Here is a 25,532-nt window from a genome sequence, read left to right as displayed (position 1 = left end):
TTCATAATTTTATTTTGTAATTAAATTTTTAATTTTAATTCCAGTATAGTTAACAGTGTTATATTAATTTCAGGTGTAAAACGATTCAACAATTCTATATGTTACTCAGTGCTCTTCATGACAGGTGTACTCTTTTTTTTTTTTTTAATGTTTATTTTTGAGAGAGAGACATCAAGTGTGAGTGGGGGAGGGGGAGGGGGAGAGAGCGAGGGAGACACAGAATTTGAAGCAGGCTTCAGGCTCTGAGCTGTCAGCACAGAGCCCAGTGTGGGGCTTGAACCCACGAACCGTGAGATCATGTATGACCTGAGTCAAAGTCGGTTGCTGAACAGACTGAGCCACCCAGGTGTCCCTATGATAAATGTACTCTTAATCCCCATCACCTATTTCCCCCATTCCCCCCATCCCCCCCCCGCCCCCAGCTCCCCTCTGGTAACCATCACTTAGTTCTCTATAGTTAAAAGTCTGTTTCTTAGTTTGTCTCTTTTTTTTTTTCTTTGGCTTGTTTGTTTTGTTTCTTAAATTCCACATATGAGTGAAATCATGGTATTTGTCTTTCTCTGACTGCCTTATTTCACTTAGGATTGCACTCTCTAGCTCCATCCATGTTTTGTTTTGAGAGAGAGAGAGCATGCTCACGAATGGGGAAGGTGCAGAGAGAGGGGGGGACAGAGGACCTGAAGTGGGCTCTGTGCAGATAGCAGAGAGCCTGATGCGAAGCTTGAACCTACAAACTGTGAGATCATGATCTGAGCTGAGGTCAGTTGCTCAACTGATTAAGCCACCCAGATTCCTCTCTGTGTTGTGGCAAATGGCAAGATTTCATTCTTTTTTATGGCTGAATAATATTACATTGTATATGTATGTATATATACACACCACATCTTCTTTATCCATTCATCTATCAATGGACACTTGGGCTGATTCCGTGATTTGACCATTGTAAATAATGCTGCAATAAACATAGTGGTGCATGTATACCTTTGAATTAGTGTTTTTGTATTTTTTGGGTAAATACCCAGTAGTGTGATTAATGGATTATAGGATAGTTCTATTTTTAACATTTTGGATAAATTTATGTATAAATAACCTGATAAATGATATAATGCCCAGGCCATAAATTTGTGATGCCGTGTGTGTGACAGATGAGGGTAAGGTTCTCATATGGCTCATATGGAAATCTAAGTAAAACATGTGGTGAGTCTGCCTAAAGCACAGTCTCCTGGGCATTGTGATTCAGGCTGGGGGGCAGGGGGACCTAATACGACGGAGTCAGACTACTTACATTTCAGATTCTAAGAAGGCTTGTGTTTGTTCTTACCATCTTATTCCTAATGCATTTCTCGTTCGAATTAAAAAATCAACCAGCAAACGTAAGCAGCCTGGCGGCTGGGATTATTTGTGCATGAGTGAAAGGCTCAGGCTGACTCTAAGAGTCACCACCACACTTCCTATTTTTCTGTTTTTGAAATCTGGGCGCTCTGTTCCAGCAGTTCCTCATATTGTTGTTTCAGAAGGCTGGAAATGACCACCAGGAAGCCTCTTTCTCAGGACTCACCTGGGATGCCAGTGCAATAGCTGCACGACTCTTTCTGATGCAAATGAGAGATGGTGCAAAAACTCAGTAACGGCTACAAAATAAGGGTGTTGAGCAAAATTAAATCTAACATGCTTTTCGGGGTTTAAACTGTGATTCTTAAAAAAATCCACCTTTTTGGGGGCACCTGGGTGGCTCAGTCAGTTGAGTGTCCAACTCTTGATTTCGGCTCAGGTCATGATCCCAGGGTTGTGGGCTGGAGCCCCGCGTCAGGCTCCATGTTTGAGTAAGCTTAAGATTCTTTCTTTCTCTCTTTCTCTCTGTCTCTCCCTCTCTCCCTCCTCTCCCGGTGCCCCTCTCCCCCGCTTGCACATACTCTCTCTGTCTCTCAAAAAAAAAAAAAGATCTTCTTTTATATAAAAGTAGCCAACAGAATGACAGTCTGCCAGGTAATAAAGCTTATTGAAACAGTCACCCAGGTGAAAATAGGAAAAGCAAGCCCTATTATAAGGGTTTCATGGAGATCTGGCAACACAAGGAAAATATTGTAATTCTACAGTTTAGGAAAGCCAGTAGAGTAGGAGTTATGGAATGCCTTTATTCTTCTGATTCACCCAAAAGCCTCTTGTGCCTGGATAGTAGCCATGTCTCCAGTGAGTTTCTTCTGTGGTTCTGATGGATTAGCCTTAGAGGTAGTGGTGGAAAAATCATTTATAAAATTCTCAGGACCCCAAGCTCTAACCAATGGATAGTGAGCCATAAATTAAAGGAATATAGAAATATAGGACCAAGACCCTATATATTTTTTTCAGGAATATCTAAGTAAAACATCAAATCAGTGAAAATGTGTTGGGTGCCTACCACCAAGTACAAAATCTTAACATTGGGTCCTGTGTAGTATATAAAAATACAAGTGTCAAAATTAGTGATGTAAATGATAATTTCTTTACTAGGCTACAGATGGCCAAAGTGGATATGAGTTTCTAAGGTCTTTTAGAGAAGGATGCTAGGGTTTCAGACAGACAGTCTTGTTTGTATAGGAAATAATGAAAGTGTCCTTGTGTGGAATAGGGAGATAATATTGTCTGGCTGGGGTGGAGGCAGGGAACGGGTTATGACTGGATGTGGGTGCCAGGTTGCACTAAGGTAAAAACATAAGAATAGTCTTTTAGTAGTTTAGTAACTAAACCTTTTTAGAGAGTTTAGAGCAAACTTATTTTTTATATATTTCAGATAATAAGAAATACATTTAAATTTTATTTTATTGTTTTTTTTTTTTTTATTGTAGAGAGAGAGGGAAGCATGAGCAGGGGTGAGGGGCAGAGGAAGAGAGAATCTTAAGCAGGCTTCACGCTCAGCCTGACGTGGGACTCGATACCACAACCCTGGGATCATGACCTGAGCAGAAATCAAGGGTCGGACGTTCACCTGACTGAGTCACTAGGTACCCCAAGAATAGGATTTTTAGAAAGAATCCTATGGGAGTAGTAAGAAGCCTTCATGCCTCACAGGAAAAAATTGAGCGGGGGAGGGATATGATAAAACTGGTACGTTTATCATCTCAGTTTGGCTGGAAGAGACTGGAAAAGATGAAGTCTGGGACAAGGTTTAAGAGAGTGAGATGGCGAGAATTAGACCAGGGCAAGTAGTGAGTGGAAACACTATTTTGAAAGAAGGCATTAAAGGAAGAAAGGAAGGAAGTAGCCTGGAGCCAGTTTCAGAGGGAAGATAGGATTGATTTATTTGGGAGTTGGGAGTTGCAGAATCATCATCAAATTGGACAACGAATGCTTGCTCTGGAAAGGCATCGTATCAGACTCAGGCAATACAAAAGAGAAGTGGTACCTGCCATTAAGGAACATGCCATTCACTTGGTGAGAAGATAGGACAGACTTAAATTTTTTTTTTTTCAAATCAAGAGAAGTTGAGTACCCTAAAAGATACCCTAAAGTTGATACCCTAGAAGATAATCTAGTTATAACATATGCTTGACTATAAAATAACTTATGTGACTTTGGTAGGTGTTTGCTGTCCTGGTCTTATTTTACTTGGGCTGCTTGCATCCCTTGATCACCTCTGCTGATGAAAGTAAAATTGACTAGGCAGCCAGTAACAGGAAGATTTAAAAAGATTAAAACTGATAATCCAGAATATGAATAATTCATCATCAGATAATTAAGAGTTTGTTTTATAACAATTTATTACAAAACCATAGAGCAGTTCTTTAAGTTGGGGTGAATCCTCTAAGACTGAATTTTAATTTCATTTTTTTCCAGAAACACTGTGCCCCTATCCTTTCTTTACCTCACCTTCTTCAACAGTAAGACAGATAGACACTAACTGTTCAGTTTACGTTTTGTGAAGTTAACCGAAACATTGATATTGGAACTATTTTCGAAACAAAAGTACCTATTGCTAGAACATGCTTTATTATGATGTATTTTCAGGACAAGAATAGTTCAAAAAGGCCTCTGGAGGATATAAATGAAGAATTTGTTGCCCACACCCTGTACCCCCAACAAAGAAACCATTCCTGAAGACTTGTTTTATTGTTCCATATTTGATATTAAATACGATTTAGCATGAGAGAGTAGATGCATTGGTTCAAAGGATTTCAGTGGACATGTGTACACACACATACATATATTTTAAATGTTTTTATTTATTTTTGAGAGAGAGAGAGAAACAGACTGACAGAGCATGACCAGGAGAGAGGCAGAGAGAGAGGGAGACACCGAATCAGAAGCAGGCTCCAGGCTCTGAGCTGTCAGCACAGAGCCCGACACAGGGCTCGAACCCATGAACTGAGAGATCATGACCTGAGCTGAAACCAGACACTTAACTGACTGAGCCACCCAGGCGCCCATATATATTTATATTTATATTTGTATTTGTATTTATATTTATATATTTATATGTAAAATATATACATGTATATTTTAATGTTTGTTTATTTTTTGAGAGAGAGAGAGTGTGTGCACAAGCAGAAGAGGGGCGGAGAGAGAGAGAGAGAGAGGGACACCACACAATACAAAGCAGGCTCCAGGCTCTGAGCTGTCAGCACAGAGCCTGACGCAGGTCTCAAACTCACAAGCTCTGAGATCATGACCTGAGCCAAAGTTGAACACTTAATTGAGCCACCCAGGTGCCCCAGATATGTGTATATGTCTTTTTTTGTTTTTTTTTTCCCTTTTTTTAAAATTTTTTTTAATTTTTATTTTTTCAATATATGAAATTTATTGTCAAATTGGTTTCCATACAACACCCAGTGCTCATCCCAAAAAGTGCCCTCTTCAATATCCATCACCCACCCTCCCCTCCCTCCCACCCCCCATCAACCAATATGTGTATATGTTTTATCATTTATAAACTAATCCAATGACACAGACTGTAAGAACACTGTTTAAAAGTAGTATTTTTCAACTTTTTGATCCTAGGAGCCCTTTTATACCCTTAACAATTATTGAGACCCGAGGGAGCTCTTGCTTATGTGGGTTTTTGATATTTGCAATATTAGCTATTAAAACAGAAAATTTAAAAACATTTATCAATTCATTTTTTAAAACCTATTATATATTAACATAAACAGCATATTTTTAATGAAAAATAGTTTTCCAAACAACAATTTTAATGAGAAGAGTGTCATTCGTTTACATTTTTGCAAATCTCTTTAATATTTGGTTTAATACAAGAAAGCTAGATTCTCATATTTGTATCTACGTTCATTCTCATTGAACTGTGGTTTACTGAAGTATGTGAAGTATATGAAGAAAATATAGTTCTGACTTTACAGACTCTCCAAAAAGATCTTGGGGCTCCCCCAGGATTCCATGAACCACACATTGAAAACCACTTGTTTGCAGAAACGTGTACTATTTTGTCACTAAATTGTCAAAATTCACTAAATTCACTAAATTATCAAAAGTATTATGCCCTGTGTGGCTCAGTCAGTTAGGTGTCTGACTCTTGATTTCGACTCAGGTCATGATCTCACGGTTCATGAGATCAGGCCCTGCGTCAGACTCTGCTGACAGAGCTGAACCTGCTTGGGATTCTCCCTGTCCCTCTCTCTGCTTCTCACCCACTTGCATACGTGTTCTTTTCTCTGTCTCTCTCAAAATAAGTAAATAAACATTTAAAAAAAAAAGTATTATGCCCTTAAAACTCCAGATGTGTATTTCCCTGAAACTGACGTTTAAAATGATGAGTTGTACTATTAGTTATGTTAATACTCTTTTGGGGTGATGACTCAGGTCATTATCTTTGCTTCTTTTTCTTTAGGCGACCTAGTGATTCTCGATGGTGCTCCCACTGCCGGCTGGCTGCAGGGCCGAAGCTGCTGGGGCGCGCGGGGCTTCTTCCCGTCCTCGTGTGTCCGGGAGCTCTGCCTGTCCTCACGGAGCCAGCAGTGGCACTCGCAGAGTGCCTTGCTCCAGATTCCTGAGTACTCGATGGGACAAGCCCGGGCGCTGATGGGGCTTTCTGCCCAGCTGGATGAGGAGCTGGACTTCAGAGAAGGGGATGTGATTACCATTACTGGAGTTCCTGAACCAGGCTGGTTTGAGGGGGAATTAGATGGTCGAAGAGGCATTTTTCCAGAAGGTTTTGTAGAGCTTTTGGGGCCCCTGAGGACTGTGGATGAGTTGGTAAGTTCTGGAAATCACGACGATTGCATTGTTAACGGTGAAGAAGACACCCCTACAGGAGAAGAGGAGAGGGAGCCCGAAGAGGATGAGGAGCAGCCAGGGACCTACGGAATTGCCCTCTACAGATTCCAAGCCCTGGAGCCAAATGAGTTGGATTTTGAGGTAGGTGATAAAATCCGAATTCTGGGGACGCTGGAAGATGGCTGGCTGGAAGGATCACTGAAGGGCAGGACAGGCATCTTTCCTTACCGATTTGTAAAGCTCTTTCCTAAAACAAGAGCAGAGGAGACCATGGATGTGCCAGAGGAAAGCAGCCCTGCTGAGATCCCTGACACTTCTCTGGATTGTTCTGAGAACTCCATAGTAGTAGAAGGAAGAAGACATGAAACTCTCGAATATAAAGCGGAGAAGTCCAACTGTGTTATTTCTGAAACATCTGCTTCTCCCCTGGAGCATCTGACTTTTGCGTATGAAGTAAACAAAAATTCTCATCAGGACGAGGGCACCTCAGGAGGGTCCCAGAGAAGCCCGGGCCTGGGGCACGAACAGCCTCTTGCCAAAGACTGTTTTGCAAAGGATCCTTCAGAGACTATCAATGGGGTTTCCTCTCAACCTCAGGTACCTTTTCGTCCCAGACTGCAGAAAAACCAGTATTATTCTCCAGTGGGAGGGAGCCTCCTAAGCTCAGAGCAGTATCCTGACCCTGTTCCCTTCGAAGCAAGGACTAAAGACTACTCCAGCCTACCTCCCAGAGGAATGCACTCCCCACCAAAAACCCTTCAGAAGCTGGTGCGACCTCCTCACAGTGGCTCTAGTCTTTTTGCCCCTAGGGTAGTCAGACCCAGCCAGTTGAGCCCTCAGCTCCAGGGCATGGTAAGATGTGTTAAAAAGCCCCACACGCTCAAAGAAAATGCCTCTGGCTTTTGTTCTGGATCAGAGGTGAAGCCTGGTCTGCAAGATAAAGGGTTCGCAGTGGAAGCAATGACACTTGTGCAGGGAGAAGGCAGCACTGACCTGGATTCTAAGTTGACACAACAGCTGATAGAGTTTGAGAAGAGCTTGTCAGGACCCGGCACAGAACCAGATAAAATTTTGCGCCACTTTTCAATCCTGGACTTTAACTCCGAGAAGGACATTGTCCGAGGTTCCTCAAAGCTACTCAGCCAGCAGGAGCTGCCTGAGAGGAGAAAAGCCCTAAGGCCACCGCCACCGCGGCCCTCTGTTCCAGCGTCCACTTCTCCCCAGAGCCTGAAACCTGAACCTCCCTTGGCAGTGCGACCCTCTCGCCCAGCTCCCCTGCCTCCCCCGGCACAGCACAGAATGATATCCCCCAGGCTCCTAACCTGTCCCCATCCTAGCTGTGAGACCCCAGAAAAGGAGGGCCCTGAGAATATGGAACAGACTCCGGACCAAACTTCCCCGTGTCCGTTAGTACTGGTGAGGATTCAGGAAATGGAACAGGACTTGGATATGTGTAGCGGGGCTCAAGAAGAGCTAAACGTGACGGTGGAGGAGAAGCAAGATGAATCATTAAGGGCAGAGACCCTTGAGGACCTTGAGTTCTACGAGAGCAACATTGAAAGTCTGAATATGGAACTCCAGCAACTTAGAGGTAAGTGGTGAGGAAACAAAATGTACTCGCTTCTTGACATCCACAAGTCCGCGTTAACAGCCTCCCTGTGCTTTTTAAGGGAGATGTTACCGTCTTCGACAAAGAATGATTTGCTGTTTCATTACCTAATTTCATATCACAATTCGACTGGTCTGTCTTGGTATATCCTATGACCACTCACTGTAGCTTCCTGAGTTCACTTGATGCCCAGATAAAGAAGCTCAAACCTCATTGATGTTCATGCCTCCTGTTCTGGTGTGGTATGCATAGCAGTCAGGCAGCTGGAAAGTCCCTTAACCAGGCTGTAGTGAGGACTAACGACTCCTAGGCTTCCAACTTGTAAGATTCCAACTTGTAAGATTCCAACTTCCGACTTCCAACTTGTAAGATTCATGAAAAACTCCTCCTTATGTCTTTGTGGTTTAAGGACTGGGTTTCAATAGTAACCATAAGTCCTAACATTTATTAACTTGTTCATAATAAGGACTGGTTACCATTTGCTTGCACAAATAATCTTCACAGCCACCCTAAAGGCACTGGGATAATTCATATGGCTGCTTTATAGATGAGAAAGGTAAGATTTGCAGAGATTAAGTAGCTTACCAAGAGAACTGGGAGCTCTTGTTTTTAACTACTGCAGTTCACTGCTTCCCACCTTGCACATTCAAATATTCAAATTCTGTCCCTTAATTTGGGGGTGACCAGCCTCGGGGACTCCATTTGTATTCACCAGACTTATGGGAGAAATAAATTATAAAGGAGAAGGAGAAAGGAAGTGAGGCACCAGCATTAGTCTGGGGCTCGCGGAGAACACGGCTGTGTCGCTTCGGGCAGGTGTGCCAGAGAGCTCCGAACCCACGTGTCCTCAGGAAGGAAAAGAATACAAAATATTATGTGTGGATATTATGTGTGGAATATTATGTAGGAATTGCAGGATACTGATTGAACCCCCAGCAGGAGAATGGTGGTCCGGAGAGGCTGGCTTAAGAAGGCGGGCCAAGTACACACGCTCACCTGCCCCTCTACTTTAGATCCCTGCAAGCGACTGGAAAAATAAGTTCCAACAAGAAAGAGTATTATGGGAAGGCCAGAAGTGGAGTCATCTTCTGAGAGATGGAGAGCAGATGGTATTAAGGAGAGGAAACTTCTATCTAAACTATGCTCGGGAGAGGACCGCTATGCGAGCGCGTTCAGGTCTGAGGGGACTGCAGCCTCAGAGGCGGGGCGGGGCCGGGGGGTGTCCTGGAGCAGATTTGCTGTGAAGGATCAGGGAAGAACTAGGGCACTTGGGCTGAACAGGGGCGGCAGCAACAGTTACCCTCAAGGGGACTCGTGAGGATGAGCTCTTAGTCATATCCTCAAGAAGGTGATCACTTAGGGGCACCTGGCTGGCTCAGTCGGTAGAGCATGCAACTCTTGGTCTTGGGTCATGAGTTTGAGCCCCACTTTGGGCGTAGAGTTTACTTAAAATAATAAAGGGGACATTAAGAAAAAAAGTGATCATTTAATATGAGTACCTGAAGTCCTGGGGGGATTGCCAGATACCTTGATGGTTTCAGTGTGCCTGAAAAGGAGTTATAAGGGAATCTCAGTGCTGCATCCCCAAAGCAATAGCAAGTTCCAGGATCTTCCACCACCTTCCAACTTGTAAGTTTTGAGATACACCTGTAAACTATTCTTGCATTAGATATACGGGTGGCAGAACAAAAGTGTCTCAAATTTCAGGTAGTGGGAATTTCTCAATAATGAGGCTTTTTAGGAGGGCTTGGCTGGCTCAGTGGGTCATGCAACTTTTGATCTTGGGGTTGTGAATTTGAGTCCCATGTTGAGTGCAGAGATTACTAAAAAGACATTTTTTTTTAAGTAATACTTTTTAGAATTAATTGTATTCCACAGAAATGCTATGTCTTCTGTGCTTAAGGATCCCATGCAGTGTTTTTAAATGGATGTATAGATTAATGGACTGGTACTAAGTGATGAAATAGGTGTTCTTTTTCCTTCAACTGACCTTCTTTTTTAGGACTAATTTAATAATTTAGCCAGTGTTCTTACCGTGCTTTTTTTTTTTTTTAAGTACTAAAAGTTTAATAATGTGATAGATCTACAGTGGGTGTGTACAGTCTTAATTAAAAAGATTTTTCTTCATTTGAATCTATCAACAGCATAGGCTATATTAATGTTAATTTTTTTTCAATAAGTATTATTTATGTCTATTGCTAATGTGATGAAATTATTCCTTGCAGTCACTAACAGTACCTCATAAGGTCATCGTTTTCTATTTTCATAAAAATGATATTCAGTAATATAGTCAGTACAGTGAAAAAGAAGGAAATCATCAGTTTGAGCACTAGGCTTTACTCTTCCAATGCTCTTGATACAGCATTCATCTAATTCTGATTGATATTATATTTAGTTGTTTATATGCCTCCCAATGTGAATTTTAAACCTACTGAGAAGATATACTTTGTCTTAGTGTATCATTTCCCACACACCTGCCAGAGTATTCTGCAGGTAGTAGAGACCCATTAAATACTTGATAAATTGGATATAGTTTAACTGAATGAAATTAGAAGTTGAAGTTTGCGTGTCTACTTCCCAGAGTTTTCATACATCTCCTACCTCTGTTTGTTACTTTGAACTTGGACCACTGTGGCTCTGGGGACTGTTGGAACAGAGATGCCAGTCCCCTTATCAGACACAGTTCATGGGTAGCAAAATAGTCCAGTGCTGTGTCAGACCCAAGGTAAGGTTCTTTGTTGTAGCTAGCTACACCTCCTTCTTAAGACTCTGGAATTACGGTGACATGAGGATTCATTTTGTAGAAGAAGCTCTATTTTTTTTTCAAATCTGAAATGTCATCTTTTATAGTTTTCTGTTTCCTGCAGGTAGCTTTCAGCTTGTTTTTTATTTTCTTTACATACGGTAAGCATAACTTTAGTATTAGAGTCTGCATATGATGATTCCAAGATATTATGTGTTAGTGGGGTTATTTTTGATGTCGCCTACTCCTCATTCATGTGGTCTAGACTCCTTATGTGTCTGATTATCTTTTACTGTGTGCTGGTCATAGTATTTGCAAAACGTTAAGACCTACAATGAAGGCACCTGATTCCAGAGAGGATTTGCATTTGTTTCTATCAGTTTTTTTGTGATCTGCTAATGTTCCCAAATTCCCAAAGGATAGTAATCCTCGGGATTCAAGAAAAAGAAACTGGAATCTCTGTTAATTCCTAAACTATAAATTATTCTGAATTTTAAACTATTTATTTACATGTTCTTAAATAATAATAGTAATACCATAATCATCTACAATGAATAATTTTTCTTTGTTAGGCTTACATTAAAAGTTTCAGAGATTATAATTTTCCTGTCTTATGCTAATACTAAAAGAGATTATTATATTATCATGGCACACACACATATACATATATAAGAAATGTGTGTGTGTGTATATATATATATATACACATATATACATACATACATACATACATACATATATATAAATGCATGGTTTGTAATGAACCAAATATTATGACAAGATTATGTATTTCTGTTTTTTTAAGATGTTTATTTTTTGAGAGAGCACAAGTGGGGCAAGGGCAGAGAGAGGGGGTAGAGGATCCAAAGTGGCTTTGCACTGACAGCACTGAGCCCCATGTGGGGCTTGAACTCACGAACCACGAGATCATGACCTGAGCCAAAGTCCAACTCTCAATTGAGCCACCCAGGTGCCCCAACAAGATTATATATTTTAATAACATGTAAAAGTGTTCTCTACCTGATAATAGACTTTTTAAAGACTTTAAAGACTTTCTTACTTTTTAATTTAAAATAATTTTAGATCTGGGGCACCTGGGTGGCTCAGTCAGTTAAGCGGCCAACTTCAGCTCAGGTCATGATGTGTTTATGGGTTCAAGCCCTGTGTCAGGCTCTGTGCTGAGACAGCTCAGAGCCTGGAGCCTGCTTTGGATTCTGTGTTTCCCTCTCTCTCTGCCCCTCCCCGCTCACAATCTTTCTCTCTCTCTCAAAAATAAACATTAAAAAAATAAAATAATTTTAGATCTATAGGAAAGTTGCAAAAAATTAAAGTTCTCATATACCCTTCACTCAGCTTCCCCTTAACCTTAACATCTTACATAACTATAGAATATTTATCAAAGTCAGAAAATTAACATGACAATAGGCAATTGAAAACATTAGAAGAGGGGAACATTAACATAAAATAAATTGTAAATAAAAATAATTTCAAAACTGTAAAGTAATACCACAAGTAATTAGTATTTAAAAGTTATTCTTAAAACAAGATTGTAAATACAAATCTTTATTTGCCCTGATCCTATTGATCATTGTTATGTTAATATTCCAGGCATAAGAAAGAGTTTCCATCTGAGATTGATGTTGGTTGGATTATGAGTGTAGCTAAAAGCATCCTCAGGTGGGGCCATTAGGGTACATGTAAGTTCATTTTCTTTTTTAACAATGAAGTATTTTGTGTACTTGCTCTGATTTTGACTTTGCTATTGAAATCAATATTGTTTTTGCTAATTCAAAATTTAGATAATATTTTTGCTAATTCAAAATTTAGACAAACTGGGTGGCTCAGTTGGTTAAGTGTCCGGCTTTGGCTCAGATCATGATCTCACTGTTCGTGAGTTTGAGCCCCATGTCAGGCTCTGAGGTATTAGTTCAGAGCCTGGAGCCTGCTTCAGATTCTGTGTCTCCCTCTCTCTCTGCCCCTCCCCTGTTCGTCTTCTGTCTCTCTCTGTCTCTCAAAAACTGAATTAAAAAAAAGTTAAGGGGCGCCTGGGTGGCGCAGTCGGTTAAGCGTCTGACTTCAGCCAGGTCACGATCTCACGGTCCGGGAGTTCGAGCCCCGCGTCAGGCTCTGGGCTGATGGCTCAGAGCCTGGAGCCTGTTTCCGATTCTGCGTCTCCCTCTCTCTCTGCCCCTCCCCCGTTCATGCTCTGTCTCTCTCTGTCCCAAAAATAAATAAATGTTGGAAAAAAAATTAAAAAAAAAAAAAAGTTAAAAAAAATTTAGACAATAAATTTTTAACTATTCATGTCTATAAAAAATTTTATTATTATAATTGATATACAACATTATATTAGTTTTAGGTGTACAATGTAATAATTCAATATTCATATTCTCATGGTCTCTGTAATCTTCTGTTAAAATATTTATAAAGAACTATACCCTATAGCAAATATTAAACCCTGAAGAATGCTGGACAGCTTTGGGTGGTATTCAAATAATGGAACATTCACTGCTCTGAGCAAGATTTAACACTGCACAGAATCATTTGTCAGAGTTGCCAGTTTTGCTTCCAGAACTTGATATCACTTACAAAGTTTGTATGACATACACTGTACAAATAAGCTTATTAATATTTATTTGCAAGAATGACTCACTGTTAGCAGCACACAAGGCCATGAACACACACACTTGTAAACATAACATAGCAAGAGCTACAAGCAAAACTAACTGATTAGATCCTGATCACTATTCTGTGTACTCTTGTCTGGTCAACCTTAATCTTTCACTTTCTGTGTCAGTATTTTCTGTTCTTGCTTTCAACTGGACATCGGTAGATGCCTTCAAACCAGTAATGTGTCTACCTTTATTATTAGGCTTTATTCGTAAAGGAGAATTATAGTATTTTCTCTTGTCTTCAAGATTTCTAGGCTGATTTTTCTTAGGATTCAGAGAGACCTATACATTTCTCAAGAAACACTGAGAAGCATTTTCCACATGGAAGCATTAGTCCATCTCAGTTTGGTTCCTGAAATTAATTTCAAAGCTTAAAGTTCCATGGAAAACCAAGATATAGGAACCCCAACTGTAATTTTGCAAGAGGGCTGGTCCAATTCTGACTCACTCTCTGGGGTCCCTTGGGATCTTAGCTTATTTGGGGAAAAGGGCTGTTTTTAGATTTCTCGCCTTGGATAAGCTCTGGGCTTTGAGTTTTTGACCTTTTCTCCTCAGAGGACCATTGAAACAAAAGTTCCATTTTCTGGAACTGGCAAGTGCTGTGGGGCAATGCCGCTTCTGTGGTTATTTGCTTGTCTGGATTCCAGTTTTCTTTTGGTTTTGGCCAGCATGCTACCATCTTGTCAGTGTATTGATAGTTCGGAGATTTTAAAAATATTTCCTCCAACTTTTTAAACTTTTTTTTTCCTGTGAGAGGATTGGTCCAAATAACCTAAACTTTAGTTATTAGAAATTTGAAAGCCCAGGATTAGTTTTAGAGAAGCCAGTATTTGGCTCCAGCTGAGAATTTGGAGCTTTAAATTTGGAATTACCATGTAGAGTCAGAGTAGAATCAGAGTGGGAGGCATCTCTGATTATAGCATGTTGGGGAATGAAATGCCATTTTGCAGGCTTCAGGATGGGATTCAGTTCAGTCATTCATCCAGCAAATGTTTGTTATAGGTACTGTGCTAAGGGCAGGGTAATAAACACAGATGTGCTCTCTGCTCTCAGAGAGCTTCTGGTCAAATGAGTTGCTAGTTAATAAATTAAGGTACATATCTAAAACACAGTATCTTCAAATCTGATAAATAGGTTGACTTCCAGAGCAATGGAAAGATTTGGGGTTAATCCACAGACTTTCAGGTTTCCCAGTACATGTTACTTTTAGAACCCTGATTAGGACTACATAATGTAGCCCTGAGAGAATCTTATTTTAGAATATCATAGTGTTTTCCTGTCTCTAGGAGAGGTTCACATGCCTCTCAATTTGACAAGTAATCAGGGTTGTACATTCATTTCTTTATTCAGCAAATATTTCTTAAGCACATACTAGGAGGCAGGCACTGGCTATCCATTGATTAATACGAAGGACATAGTCATAGTATTATTCATATTTGTGTATCTCTGAAACTCCAGTGATCATAGTGATGTTGACCTCTGTACATAATCACACTGTTGAAGCCTTTGAACCATGGTCATAGTTACTTCAGTGTGAGTAAGGACCCCATTAGTTCTACATCAGTGCAGGGAATGGTAAAGGGTAGAGTCAGCCTCTTCCATATTGGGAGCCTCGCTCCTAAACTTTTCTTCCCTTGAAGGTAATGTCAAGGGAATGTTGACCAGAGACTCTCAGGGTAATTTTAAAAGGCTGTTGCACATCAAATCAGAATGTGTTTCAAGAAAGTAACATTTTCAACAACATACTGAGATCTAAGACCCACTAAAGAGAGCCATTCATTTAATAAGTTAGAAAATTACTGATATGGAAGAGTAACATCTTTATACTGAAGTGATCTACAATATTCTAGAAAGTATAGGTGCACCTGGGTGGCTCAGTAGGTTTGGCATCTAACCGGCTCAGGTCATGATCTCACGGTTCGTGGGTTTGAGGCCTGCATCAGGTTCTGTGCTGACAGTTAAGAGCCTGGAGCTTGCTTCAGATTCTGTGTTTCCCTCTTTCTCTGCCCCTCCCCTGCTAACACTGTGTCTCTTTTTGTCTCTCAAAAATGAAAAAATGTTAAAAAAATTTTTTTAATTTGAAAGTATAGTTTATTTCTACATCCAGAAGCTATTTATTATTCTGAAGACTCCTTGGTGTGCCTCAGTATTAAAAATTCTTTCTCAGGGCGCTGGGTGGCTCAGTAGGTTAAGTGTCTGACTTCAGCTCAGGTCATGATCTTATGGTTTGTGAATTTAAGCCCCACATCAGGCTCTATGCTGAGTTCACTGGAGCCTGCTTTGGATTCTGTGTCTCCCTCTCTCTCTGGCCCTCCCTCACTCACACCGTGTGTGTGTGTGTGTGTGTGTGTGTGTGTGTGTGTGTGTGTGTGTGTCTCAAAAATAAAAACTAATAAATTTTTAAATAAAAAAATTATATTGAAAAAATAAAAATAAAATAAAAATTCTTTCTCAAACTAGTAAAACACAATGAGTTAAATAGCCAAACATTTTGTGGTCTTTCAAGATGTAAAAGTTTATGTGAAAGGAATAATAATCTTTCTTTCTGATTTGTCAGTACATGAGAAAAAAAAGCAAGTATCTTTGACTTGTGGCATGTGGTTCAGGATGTTGGCTCAGTAAAAATTAGCTCGGTTACTTTAAATGGATTTTGTCTTGGTATAAAACAGCAACCAGTTAGAAGGCTTTAATAGTCTATGTTAATTCAGGACTGAAACTAGTTTTCCTTTTACAATAGGGGTTCAATGTGTGTGTCAAGAAATGTAGCTTGGAATGGTTGACTTAGTTATAATTAACCCATGAATCACTATTCTTTTTTTTTTTTTTTAAGTTAGTTAAAGAATCTCTATTCCTAACTTTGTAGCATGGCTTTGTGAACATTTCCTCATGCTCAGCTCATGGCAGAGGGGAGGAGAAACTGGAATAGATCCAGGGATTTTAAGTATCGGTTTCAGATTTCACTGGGGCTTTGCAGGGATATAGTGAAAGGACCTGCCTGCCTCCTGCTAGCACAGACCCTTGGCCACAGTCATTCCTGCCACTACACGGCCACTGAGTGTGTCATCTCCCAGCCTACACTTTGCCAGATGTAGCAAGCCCCAAGAGATGAGAAACTCCAGGGCAGTCATTTAATCTGCATATATTGAGCTCCTGCTGTATTCCAGGCAGTGCTCTGGAGTTAGGGCAGTGATCTCTGCCCTCATGGGGAGAGGCAAACAGTAAGTAGAAATATGAATATGTACTAGAAGGCAAAAGAAGCTATGGAATCAGGGAAGGCCTCACTGAAAAGTGACATTCGCGTGAAGATCTGAATGATTGTAGGGAGCCAGCCAAGCCATTTTTGGGGGGTGGGGAAATCGTTGTAGGCAGATGTGCAGCTAGTGTTTGAGGAACAGCAAGGAGGCCAATTCAGCTAGAGCTAAGGTGTGGGTTTTGTAGTTCATTGTTCAGAGTAAGACAAGCCACGGGAAGGTTTTGAGCAGGGGAGCAGTAAGATCTGGCGCATGTTATAGCGTCACTCTGGCTGCAGTGTGGAGGCCAAACAGAAAGACACAAGGTTAGGGGCACAGAGGCCAGTTGGGAGGCTACTGCAGTGATGCTGCAGGCAAGAGGTGATGGCGGCCTGGACAGGGATGGTAGACTGGAGATGATGCGGAGTGTGTGGTCCTGGGTATATTTTGAGTCTGAGCCTGTAGGATTTGCTGGTGGATTGGATGTGAGGTGTGAGAGAACAAGAAGAGTCACGGATGACCCCGCGGGTGAGCAACTGGAAGGATTGGAGTTGCCAGTAATTTCTCAATTCATGGTGAAGACTGCAGGAGATGCTGGTTGGTGGGGGAGGTGGGACGGGACAGAGGTCAGGAGCTCTGTTTTGGTCATGTTGATGAGCCCATAAAACATCCGGGTAGAAGTATTGATTAGGCAAGTTTGATATACAGCCCAGAGTTCAGGGGAGGGGTAAGGGTTGGAGACGTACATTTGGGACAAATCAATTTTGACAGCCCATAAACTTTATTTAAAGCCACAACGTTTAATGAGATTACTTCTTAAAAAAAAGAAAAGAAAGAGTATAGATACACAGAAGTGGCCCAGGCACTGAACCTCACCATTAGCTGAAGGAAGTGAAAGACAGTGATCATAATTATAATTAATTGAGCACTTATTACTTGTCACACAGAGTGCTAGGTCTTTGACACACTTTCATTAATCCTCCATATTGTGCATATATGACAAATGACAAAGCCCAGGCTGACCCAGACTGTCACAGTTAGTAAGTGGTAGGGCTGGGGTTCAAATTCAGGTCGGTTTCATTGCACAGCCTTCTGTGCCCTGTCACTGTGCCACACCATGATGTTGGCGTGTTTCAACTTGAGAGAGGACTGCTTGATCTCTGAGAGTGGGTGTAGGAAGCAACACCTGAAAAACCCAGAAATTCAAGGGCTCACAGAGGAGGGATCCCAAAAGACCCTTGTCAACTTACTTCCAAAATAGTTTATTGTCAGGCATAGCATTTTTTAGTACTCTCATGTGTTGAAAACTATAAGAGAATATATGTATGTCTTGATATCTTAAAAAAAAATACTTAACCCTTCTTCACAGATACACTTTTGGCTGCTTGCTTATCAGGGAGTCATACAGCTTTCCAACATGCTTACCCATTCATGCTAGCAACATCTCCACGCTGGTCGTTCGTCTCTCTGAACCCTCACCTAACTCATAACCCTTTCACTTCATCACGAGGTATAAATTCTGAGACATCTTAAGTGCTTCTCACAGCCCTGTCTCATTGTGAATATTCACACCCTTCAGAGCATATCACATTTCCCCCCAAACACCTCTTATTTTCCAACACTCCAGCCCTTATTGCCTTTTACAGTGCTCCCAGAATGCTCTCTGCTTCTGCCTTCCCTCCTCCCAGTCAGTTGTTGCTTTTCATTAGTGCTTTATTTCTTCCTCTGCTGGGGAACTTAACCTTTAGATCTTAGGTGTCTTTCTTCTCCTTTATTTCCAGACACCTCTGTCCACACCACCAGAGGCTGTAGCACTGATGTCCTATGAGTAGCTTTAGCCGTAGTGGTCTCCTTTATTATTATTATTTTTTTTCAACGTTTATTTATTTTTGGGACAGAGAGAGACAGAGCATGAACGGGGGAGGGGCAGAGAGAGAGGGAGACACAGAATCGGAAACAGGCTCCAGGCTCTGAGCCATCAGCCCAGAGCCTGACGCGGGGCTCGAACTCACAGACCGCGAGATCGTGACCCGGCTGAAGTCGGACGCTTAACCGACTGCGCCACCCAGGCGCCCCGTAGTGGTCTCCTTTAAATTCTTCCTTTAGGCTGAGAGGCAGCGGCACTGAATAAGATTGGAAACCACATTTCCAGTCCTATCAGTGTTCCCTGCATTCCTGCCATGTGCTAGGTAATTGCATATCTAGGAGAAGCCCTGGGGCACACCAGTGTTTGGGAGTGTAGAAGACCAGGAAGGTGAATCAGCGAAGAAGAAGACGCAGATAGTCCAGTGAGTGGGACCGATCCATCGGAGTGATTGCATTGCAGAAGCAGAAGCAGAGGGAGGGCCTTGTTGCTGGAACACAGTCTCTGAGGCATTAGGGGGACTGGGATCCAGGGAACCAGCAGAGAGACTGGCCTGTTATCAGAGCTGCGACAGTTTCTCCATTTTAACAGGAGGGAAGGCAGAGTGTGTGGATACAGACACAGTAGGATGGTAGATTTGCTAGGGAAAGGATGAAGAAACAGAAATAATTTATAAAGGAGGAAAAGAAAGGAAGTGAGGCACCAGCATTAGTCTGGGGCTCGCGGAGAACACGGCTGTGTCACTTCGGGCAGGTGTGCCAGAGAGCTCCGAACCCACGTGTCCTCAGGAAGGAAAAGAATACAAAATATTATGTGTGGATGTAGGAATTGCAGGATACTGATTGAACCCCCAGCAGGAGAATGGTGGTCCGGAGAGGCTGGCTTAAGAAGGCGGGCCAAGTACACACGCTCACCTGCCCCTCTACTTTAGATCCCTGCAAGCGACTGGAAAAATAAGTTCCAACAAGAAAGAGTATTATGGGAAGGCCAGAAGTGGAGTCATCTTCTGAGAGATGGAGAGCAGATGGTATTAAGGAGAGGAAACATCTATCTAAACTATGCTCGGGAGAGGACCGCTATGCGAGCGCGTTCAGGTCTGAGGGGACTGCAGCCTCAGAGACGGGGCGGGGCCGGGGGGTGTCCTGGAGCAGATTTGCTGTGAAGGATCAGGGAAGAACTAGGGCACTTGGGCTGAACAGGGGCGGCAGCAACAGTTACCCTCAAGGGGACTCGTGAGGATGAGCTCTTAGGCATGTCCTCAAGAAGGTGATCACTTAGGGGCGCCCTCGCTTGGCTCAGCCTGTTAAGCTTCCAACTTCAGCTCAGGTCATATCTCGTGGTTCGTGAGTTCAAGCCCCGCGTCAGTCTCTATGCTCCAGCGCCAAGCCTGGAGCCTGCTTTAGATTCTGTGTTTCCCTCTCTCTCTTCCCCTCCTCTGCTCACACTCTGTCTCTCTCAAAAATAAATAAACATTTAAAAAACTAATGAAAAAAAATTTTTAAGGTGATCATTTAATATGAGAAGTCCTAAAGTCCTGGGGGATTGCCAGATAGCTTGATGATTTCTGAGGACCTGAAGAGGGGCTGGAAGGGAATCTTGGCTCAGTGCTCCATCCCCAAAGCCATAGCAAGTTCCAGGCTCTTCCATGGCCTTCCATACCTGTGACTTGGTTTGAGATACACTCGAGAACCATCCTTGCATTAGATATACAGGTGGCAGAACAAAATTGTCTCAAGTTTCAGGTAGTGGGAATTTATCAATAATGAGGCTTTTTAGAATTATGTTCCACAGAAATGTCATGTCTTTTGTGCTTAAGATGAAAACATGATGAAACAAACTTGGAGAGCTTAAGTAACTTCCCCAAGATTCTACAGCTGGTGAGTGGCAAAGTCCAGACTCACACCCAGGGCTGGCAAAACTGTGCTCTTAACCTCCAAGCTGTCCTGCTCTCTGCCTGGCATCTAGCACATGCCCCATACATGCTGCAAACATCAGCTCCTCAAACCTGTCTGTACCTGCTGGGTAACCCATGTGCAGAGATGCGTTGAGGACTGAGATATAAGTTAGACATGGTCCTTGCCTCCAAGGAGCATTCAGTGTAATAAATGGAGATACACACGCATAATAAAATGACGTAGGTGAAATGAGAGAGAGATTTGCTCAGTGCTCTGAAAAACAGCAAGAACTGTAGGAATCAGAGAACATCACTGGGGCACCCTTAGTGTGGAAGCGTCGGTCACCAGACGAGAGGCTTGACCTGCATAGTTAACAGAGACATTAACAGAAGTGTAGGGAGGCATGTGTTCTTGCTGGTTCTTTTCCAGTCTCCTCCCTCTTCTTCCTTTACCCTTCTGGCACCTTCTCCCTCTTTCTGTCTCCTTCTAAATCCTGCTGCCTGTCTTCCCTCCTACCATTGAATGTAGCAGTATTTCTGTCTACTGGGGGTGAGGGGTGCACAGATAGTCACTGCAGCCAATCGCCCCCACTCTGGTGACAAACAGCAAGCATCAGGGCCCTGTGGCACTTTAGGGCCTCCATAATTTATCCTCTTTTATATCTTCTCTTGGTTGATGTACTAGGTGTGTTTCTTACAGTGCTATCTTTATCAAAGATACAAAGTAGCTAAAGGGAACTTTGTTTCCAGTAACAGTGGGGGAAAGATTAATCTTTATTTTCAGTATTTAAAAGTGTGCCTGGCTTACTTTATGTGCCAGTCTAGATGTACACTGTGGTCAAATGGCGAGGAACGGCCCTGTGGTGGCCGGGCTGGGGGTGGTGGCAGGGGGCACGGGCAGACTCCAAGACTGGAGGCACAGAGGGAATGTCAGGGGAAGGGAAGGGGCCAGTGTGAGCACACCTGCCTCAGAAGTGGCCCACCTCAGACTTAGATCGTGATAGAGTTTACTTGTTCGTTTGCTTGGTTGGAGGGAAATTAAGGTTTTCTAGTACGTTTTTGAGTATCCCTGTTCGTCTAGTGCCACGAAGTCAAACAGATCTGAGTTCAGATTGTGGCCCTCCCTGGCTGGTACCAGCTTATGTGACCAGGTTATTGAAACTCTGAGACTCTTTCTTTGTCAGCAGTAAAGTAAGGGTAATACAGTACCCTCTTTGCAGGGTACTGAAGATAAAAAAAAAAAAATTTTCTTTTTGTCAGCTTGCTAGCCCTCGCCCCAATTCTAGCACATTCTCACACTGGAAACATAGAAGCTTCCAGGGCTGCCGCTGCTATGGCTATTGGTTTGGAAGGTGTGAGGGAACAGAACAGAAACCTTCACATCAGAAGATTTGGCAATCCAGAGATTGCAGCCAAAGGGTGCATACTAGCGCCTTAGGTATTTGAGGAAAGGACAAACAAGTTGTGAGGAAAATGGAACATGGATTTTTTAAACTGAAGGAATCAGAGGTGTCATAGAGGTCAGTGGGCCTAGATGTCTACATCGAGTCCCAGAGAGAGTGAGTGGTTCATCCAAGAGTAAACATCTAATTATTGACACAGCATCTAACCCTGGTCTCCTCACGGTTCTGTATATTGTTTCACAAATAGGGATTAGACAGTGGTTCAAGGAACCGTTCCTGGACGTTGATAGATGACCAGTTAGCTAAAACAATCATCTTACCAAAGCCTGTCTCTGAGCACAGTACTCTCCCTTGAATGAAGTTAAATGGCATTCAGTCCCTTGGGATCTGCCCCAACCTACCGCTCCAGCCTTTTCTCTTACTACTTTTCTACGTATTCCATCCTCCAAACTGTTCCCCATCTCCTAGTCCTCCATATGTAGAAAGTCTAGGGAAATCCTGCTTGTGCTTAAAGGCACTGCTCAAATGCCGCCACTTCCATGATACCCTCCAGCTGCCCTGCCGGGGACTTTGCTTTGTTGCGTTGCCCTTGTGTTTGTCATAGCACCTGTCACATTAGATCTTCTGTTGTGGGGTTGCTCCTGCATTGCAAGAGGCAGGGACTGACTTGTTCACTTTTTCTCTCTTCTTCAATACCTCACCTATAATAGGTGCCCATCTAATGTTTGTTGATCCACAGAGGTCTTTTTATAGGCACCTTTCTGCTTCCTAACCTTATTCCCCAGTTCCTGAATATTGCTGCATGATTGGATGGAGAAGAGATTTAGAAAATGGTTTTCATGCTTCTCTGGCATGGCACGTATCAAGGGAAGTGTGAAAAACATACTTAACTACATTCTTGTAGGGGACAGTTTTAAAATTACTCAGACACCAGATGAGAGTAAAAAGGAAGTTTTTTTTCTTCCTTTCAGTGGGATGCCCCATTGCGTCTGCAGGCAGGAGTTGAAACCACTTGCGATTTGAGTGTGTACTCACTAACTGGTAACCTGACTCCCATAAAAAGCAAAGCTCTCACAGGAGGAAGAGTTCTCTCTCTTAGGGAAACGGAGACCTGCAGAGTTTCAGATGTCTAAGGATTAGAAAGCTGAACTTGGAAGATGAGGAACAGAGGTCCAGTTTGAGCGGCACATGAAAACATTATTTATACCCCTGGTTGATTACAGAAATATCTAAAGAGGCCAATGAGATTGATAGATGACCTTACCTTGGCTTTTAAAGGGGGCTGTTCTTGCTCACTCTGCTTTTTCTACAAAACCTTTAGAACAGCAGAATACTTCCACCTTCAGCACAGAAAGCAGCCAAGCCAGTTTGACCAGCTTGAGGGAAACACCAAACGAAGCTGCCAACTCCAATCACATGAACACTAGTTACTAATTATCTTCTGGCCTCTGTGGGGAAAGATATAGCAGCTCACTGATTGGATCCGAGGTTGAAATAACTCCACATTTCTCTGTGCTCCCAGCTGGAGGAGCAACAAGAGTGAGTGTCTCGAGCACTTTGGGAGACATTTTCAGAAGGACGGACACAGCCTTGGGCTAAACCGCACCTGTCCACATTTCAGCCCCACCCAGGCCCATGGAAGAGGGAAGCAAAACTCGAGTCTTAAAGTGCACTGAACATGTGTGAAACCCACAAAGATAGAAAAGAAAGAGGAGCGGGCAGGAAAGGGCACTGGGGCTCCAGCTGGGAGTGTGAAGATCACAGGAGTCTACAGAAGAGGGATCTTACAGGGCTGGATGGACTTTACAGAGAAGGCGCCTCGGATTCCAGAAACTGGACGTCAGGGCACAATCGGCCCTTCAGAAAAAGGCATTGTGGATACTGGGCTTTTGGGCAGAGTGAATCAAGTTCAGACCACGAGGAAGCAGAGGAAAGTGGAAAGGACTGTATGGACTATGGAAGTGCGATTCAAGGCTGTGATGGTTACTGGAACTCAGGAGATGTAGATTATGGGAACCTGAGCCCCGAGACGAAGGATAATTGGCTTACAGGCAGCCCAGAAAGCTGGAAAGCTGAAGGATATAGGGAAACGAATGGCTACGTAGATGGTCAGAATCCGAACTGTAATCCTGAGGACTCTAAAGAAACTGGACAACAGACTCGCCACAGTGGTTTGGATGATCCTGTGGGGAATGGTGGTCAACCTGAAAAGTGGCACGTGGACCACAGGAATTTTAATTATAATGCTGAGGATTGTAAAGAAACTAATATTTATTGTAGAAACCGCAGCAATTTATGTCAGGTTCCTGGGAATTATATTAATGGTCAGTCTGTGGACTTCCCAGATTTGAATGGTGTCAGTGAAGGTAAAGAATTTGCCGAATACTATGAAGGGGACAAAGGTGTGTGTCAAAATGATAAAATCTATCCCAAAACAAAGACTCCTGTCGTGGATCAGAGTGACTTTGATACAGAAAATAAAGGCCACGACACTCTATTTGCAAGCTGTGAGTATAAATTTCAGAATTACAGAGAAACAGATTCTGCCCATCAGATGAAGGATTTGGAGGACAGTGGCATGGACAGAGCAGGAATGATGGCCCTTGGGAGCAGAGGGATCTTCCCGGATGGTCTGCGGAATCAGTGGACGAGAGGGGATCGGGGAGAACACCATAGCGGCATTCCGCAGGGCCCTTCCTTAGGAAAGAATACCTGGCATTTAGAGGACGAGAGAAAGACAAATGGCCCTGAGACTTGGAAAAGGAATAGTCGCTACCGCCGCACAGCACCCAGCACCCTGAGACGCTCAGAATTTGTGCAAAACAGGAAGAAAACTCAAGGTACGAACTCAGCCAGCCTTATTAGAATGCTAAAACATGAAAGTAGGTAATAGGGGTGGTTATCTAGGTACTAGGAACATCCATGTACTTAAGGAACCTGGCGCTTGAAATTCTTTTTTCAGTGTCTTGAGTGAGAACAACCTTAGAAATTTAATCCCTCTGGGAGGCACTTTTCAGAGCAAGAGCGGATACAGTACTATAAACACACACCATGGCCTCCAGAACGAGACCGTGTTCTCATGGGAAATATCTTTATCATTCTTGGTTTTGTCAGGGGTCTCTAATCCCAAATATCTTTCCATTTGTTCTTTAATATTTCTTTGTCTAATGGGAATGGCAAGTTCATTACTGAGGCACCAAGCGAAAATTTATTTTCCTGGCAGGATCTTTCTCTCCATCTCTACGCTTCTTTAGACGTCGCGGAAAAGAGGATTTAATTTGTTTTATAGAGTGTTTGTATCTTTACACTCAGGAATCTTAAGTGAATGATGAGCACTACAACTCTTCTGGAAATCAGAGGATTATTTATATTCTTCATGATGCTTTGTACATTCAAATTACTTCATCTCACTTCGCCTTAACGAAGTTTTTGTAACATGATACATTAAGAGTCTTTTATAATGTAGAGGTTGTTTCTTTCTTGCCAGTTTGTCTTCTGTTGTTCTCTGAAATGAATTATGTTCATTTTGTTTTGTTTTGTTGTGGTTGTTTTTATAATTACTGGATTCCCTGTTAAGTCTTTCTTTTTATTTACGCTATTCTCTCACGAAGCCAACTTTCTGGTGGAGGCCGATTTGAGGGTGGTGTAGGTTATGAGCAGAGGATAAGGGTTAGAGTCAGAAAATGTGAATGACCTAGAAACTCCATCTCACACCTTCCTCCCGAGCGGGAAGTCTCTCATCTAGATCTTCAGAACAGGCTCTCTGTTGGTGGGGGCATGACAAGTCCCTGGTGTGATCCCAGAACTGCCAGTGGTTTATCCTGTGGTCTTCCGGCACAGGCTTAACCTAACCAGAATTTCCAGGGCATTGTTTTGGATAAATCAGGGTCTCCACCTGCATTTATAAAGATAA

General features: G+C 42.5%; 1 protein-coding gene across 2 annotated transcripts in view; it reads left to right on the top strand.

Moving 5' to 3' along the window:
* The window catches only part of DNMBP (dynamin binding protein), a 112,852-nt gene that overhangs the window by 46,027 nt on the left and 41,293 nt on the right, over window positions 1-25,532 (top strand). The window contains exon 5 of one of the 2 annotated variants that reach the window (XM_025918095.2): window positions 5,819-7,795. In XM_025918095.2, the coding sequence (XP_025773880.2) occupies window positions 5,819-7,795 (1,977 nt within the window). Of the gene's footprint in view, window positions 1-5,818; window positions 7,796-21,120; window positions 24,460-25,532 lie in introns of those variants that run through there. The other variant, XM_025918096.2, reaches the window with a different exon arrangement.

This window comes from Puma concolor, chromosome D2 (assembly GCF_028749965.1).
Source record: "Puma concolor isolate L17-30 chromosome D2, mPumCon1.1.hap2, whole genome shotgun sequence".
Classification (NCBI taxonomy): Eukaryota; Metazoa; Chordata; class Mammalia; order Carnivora; family Felidae; genus Puma; species Puma concolor.
Note: the sequence above shows the minus strand (reverse complement) of the source record. Positions and strands in the feature narration are given on the sequence as shown.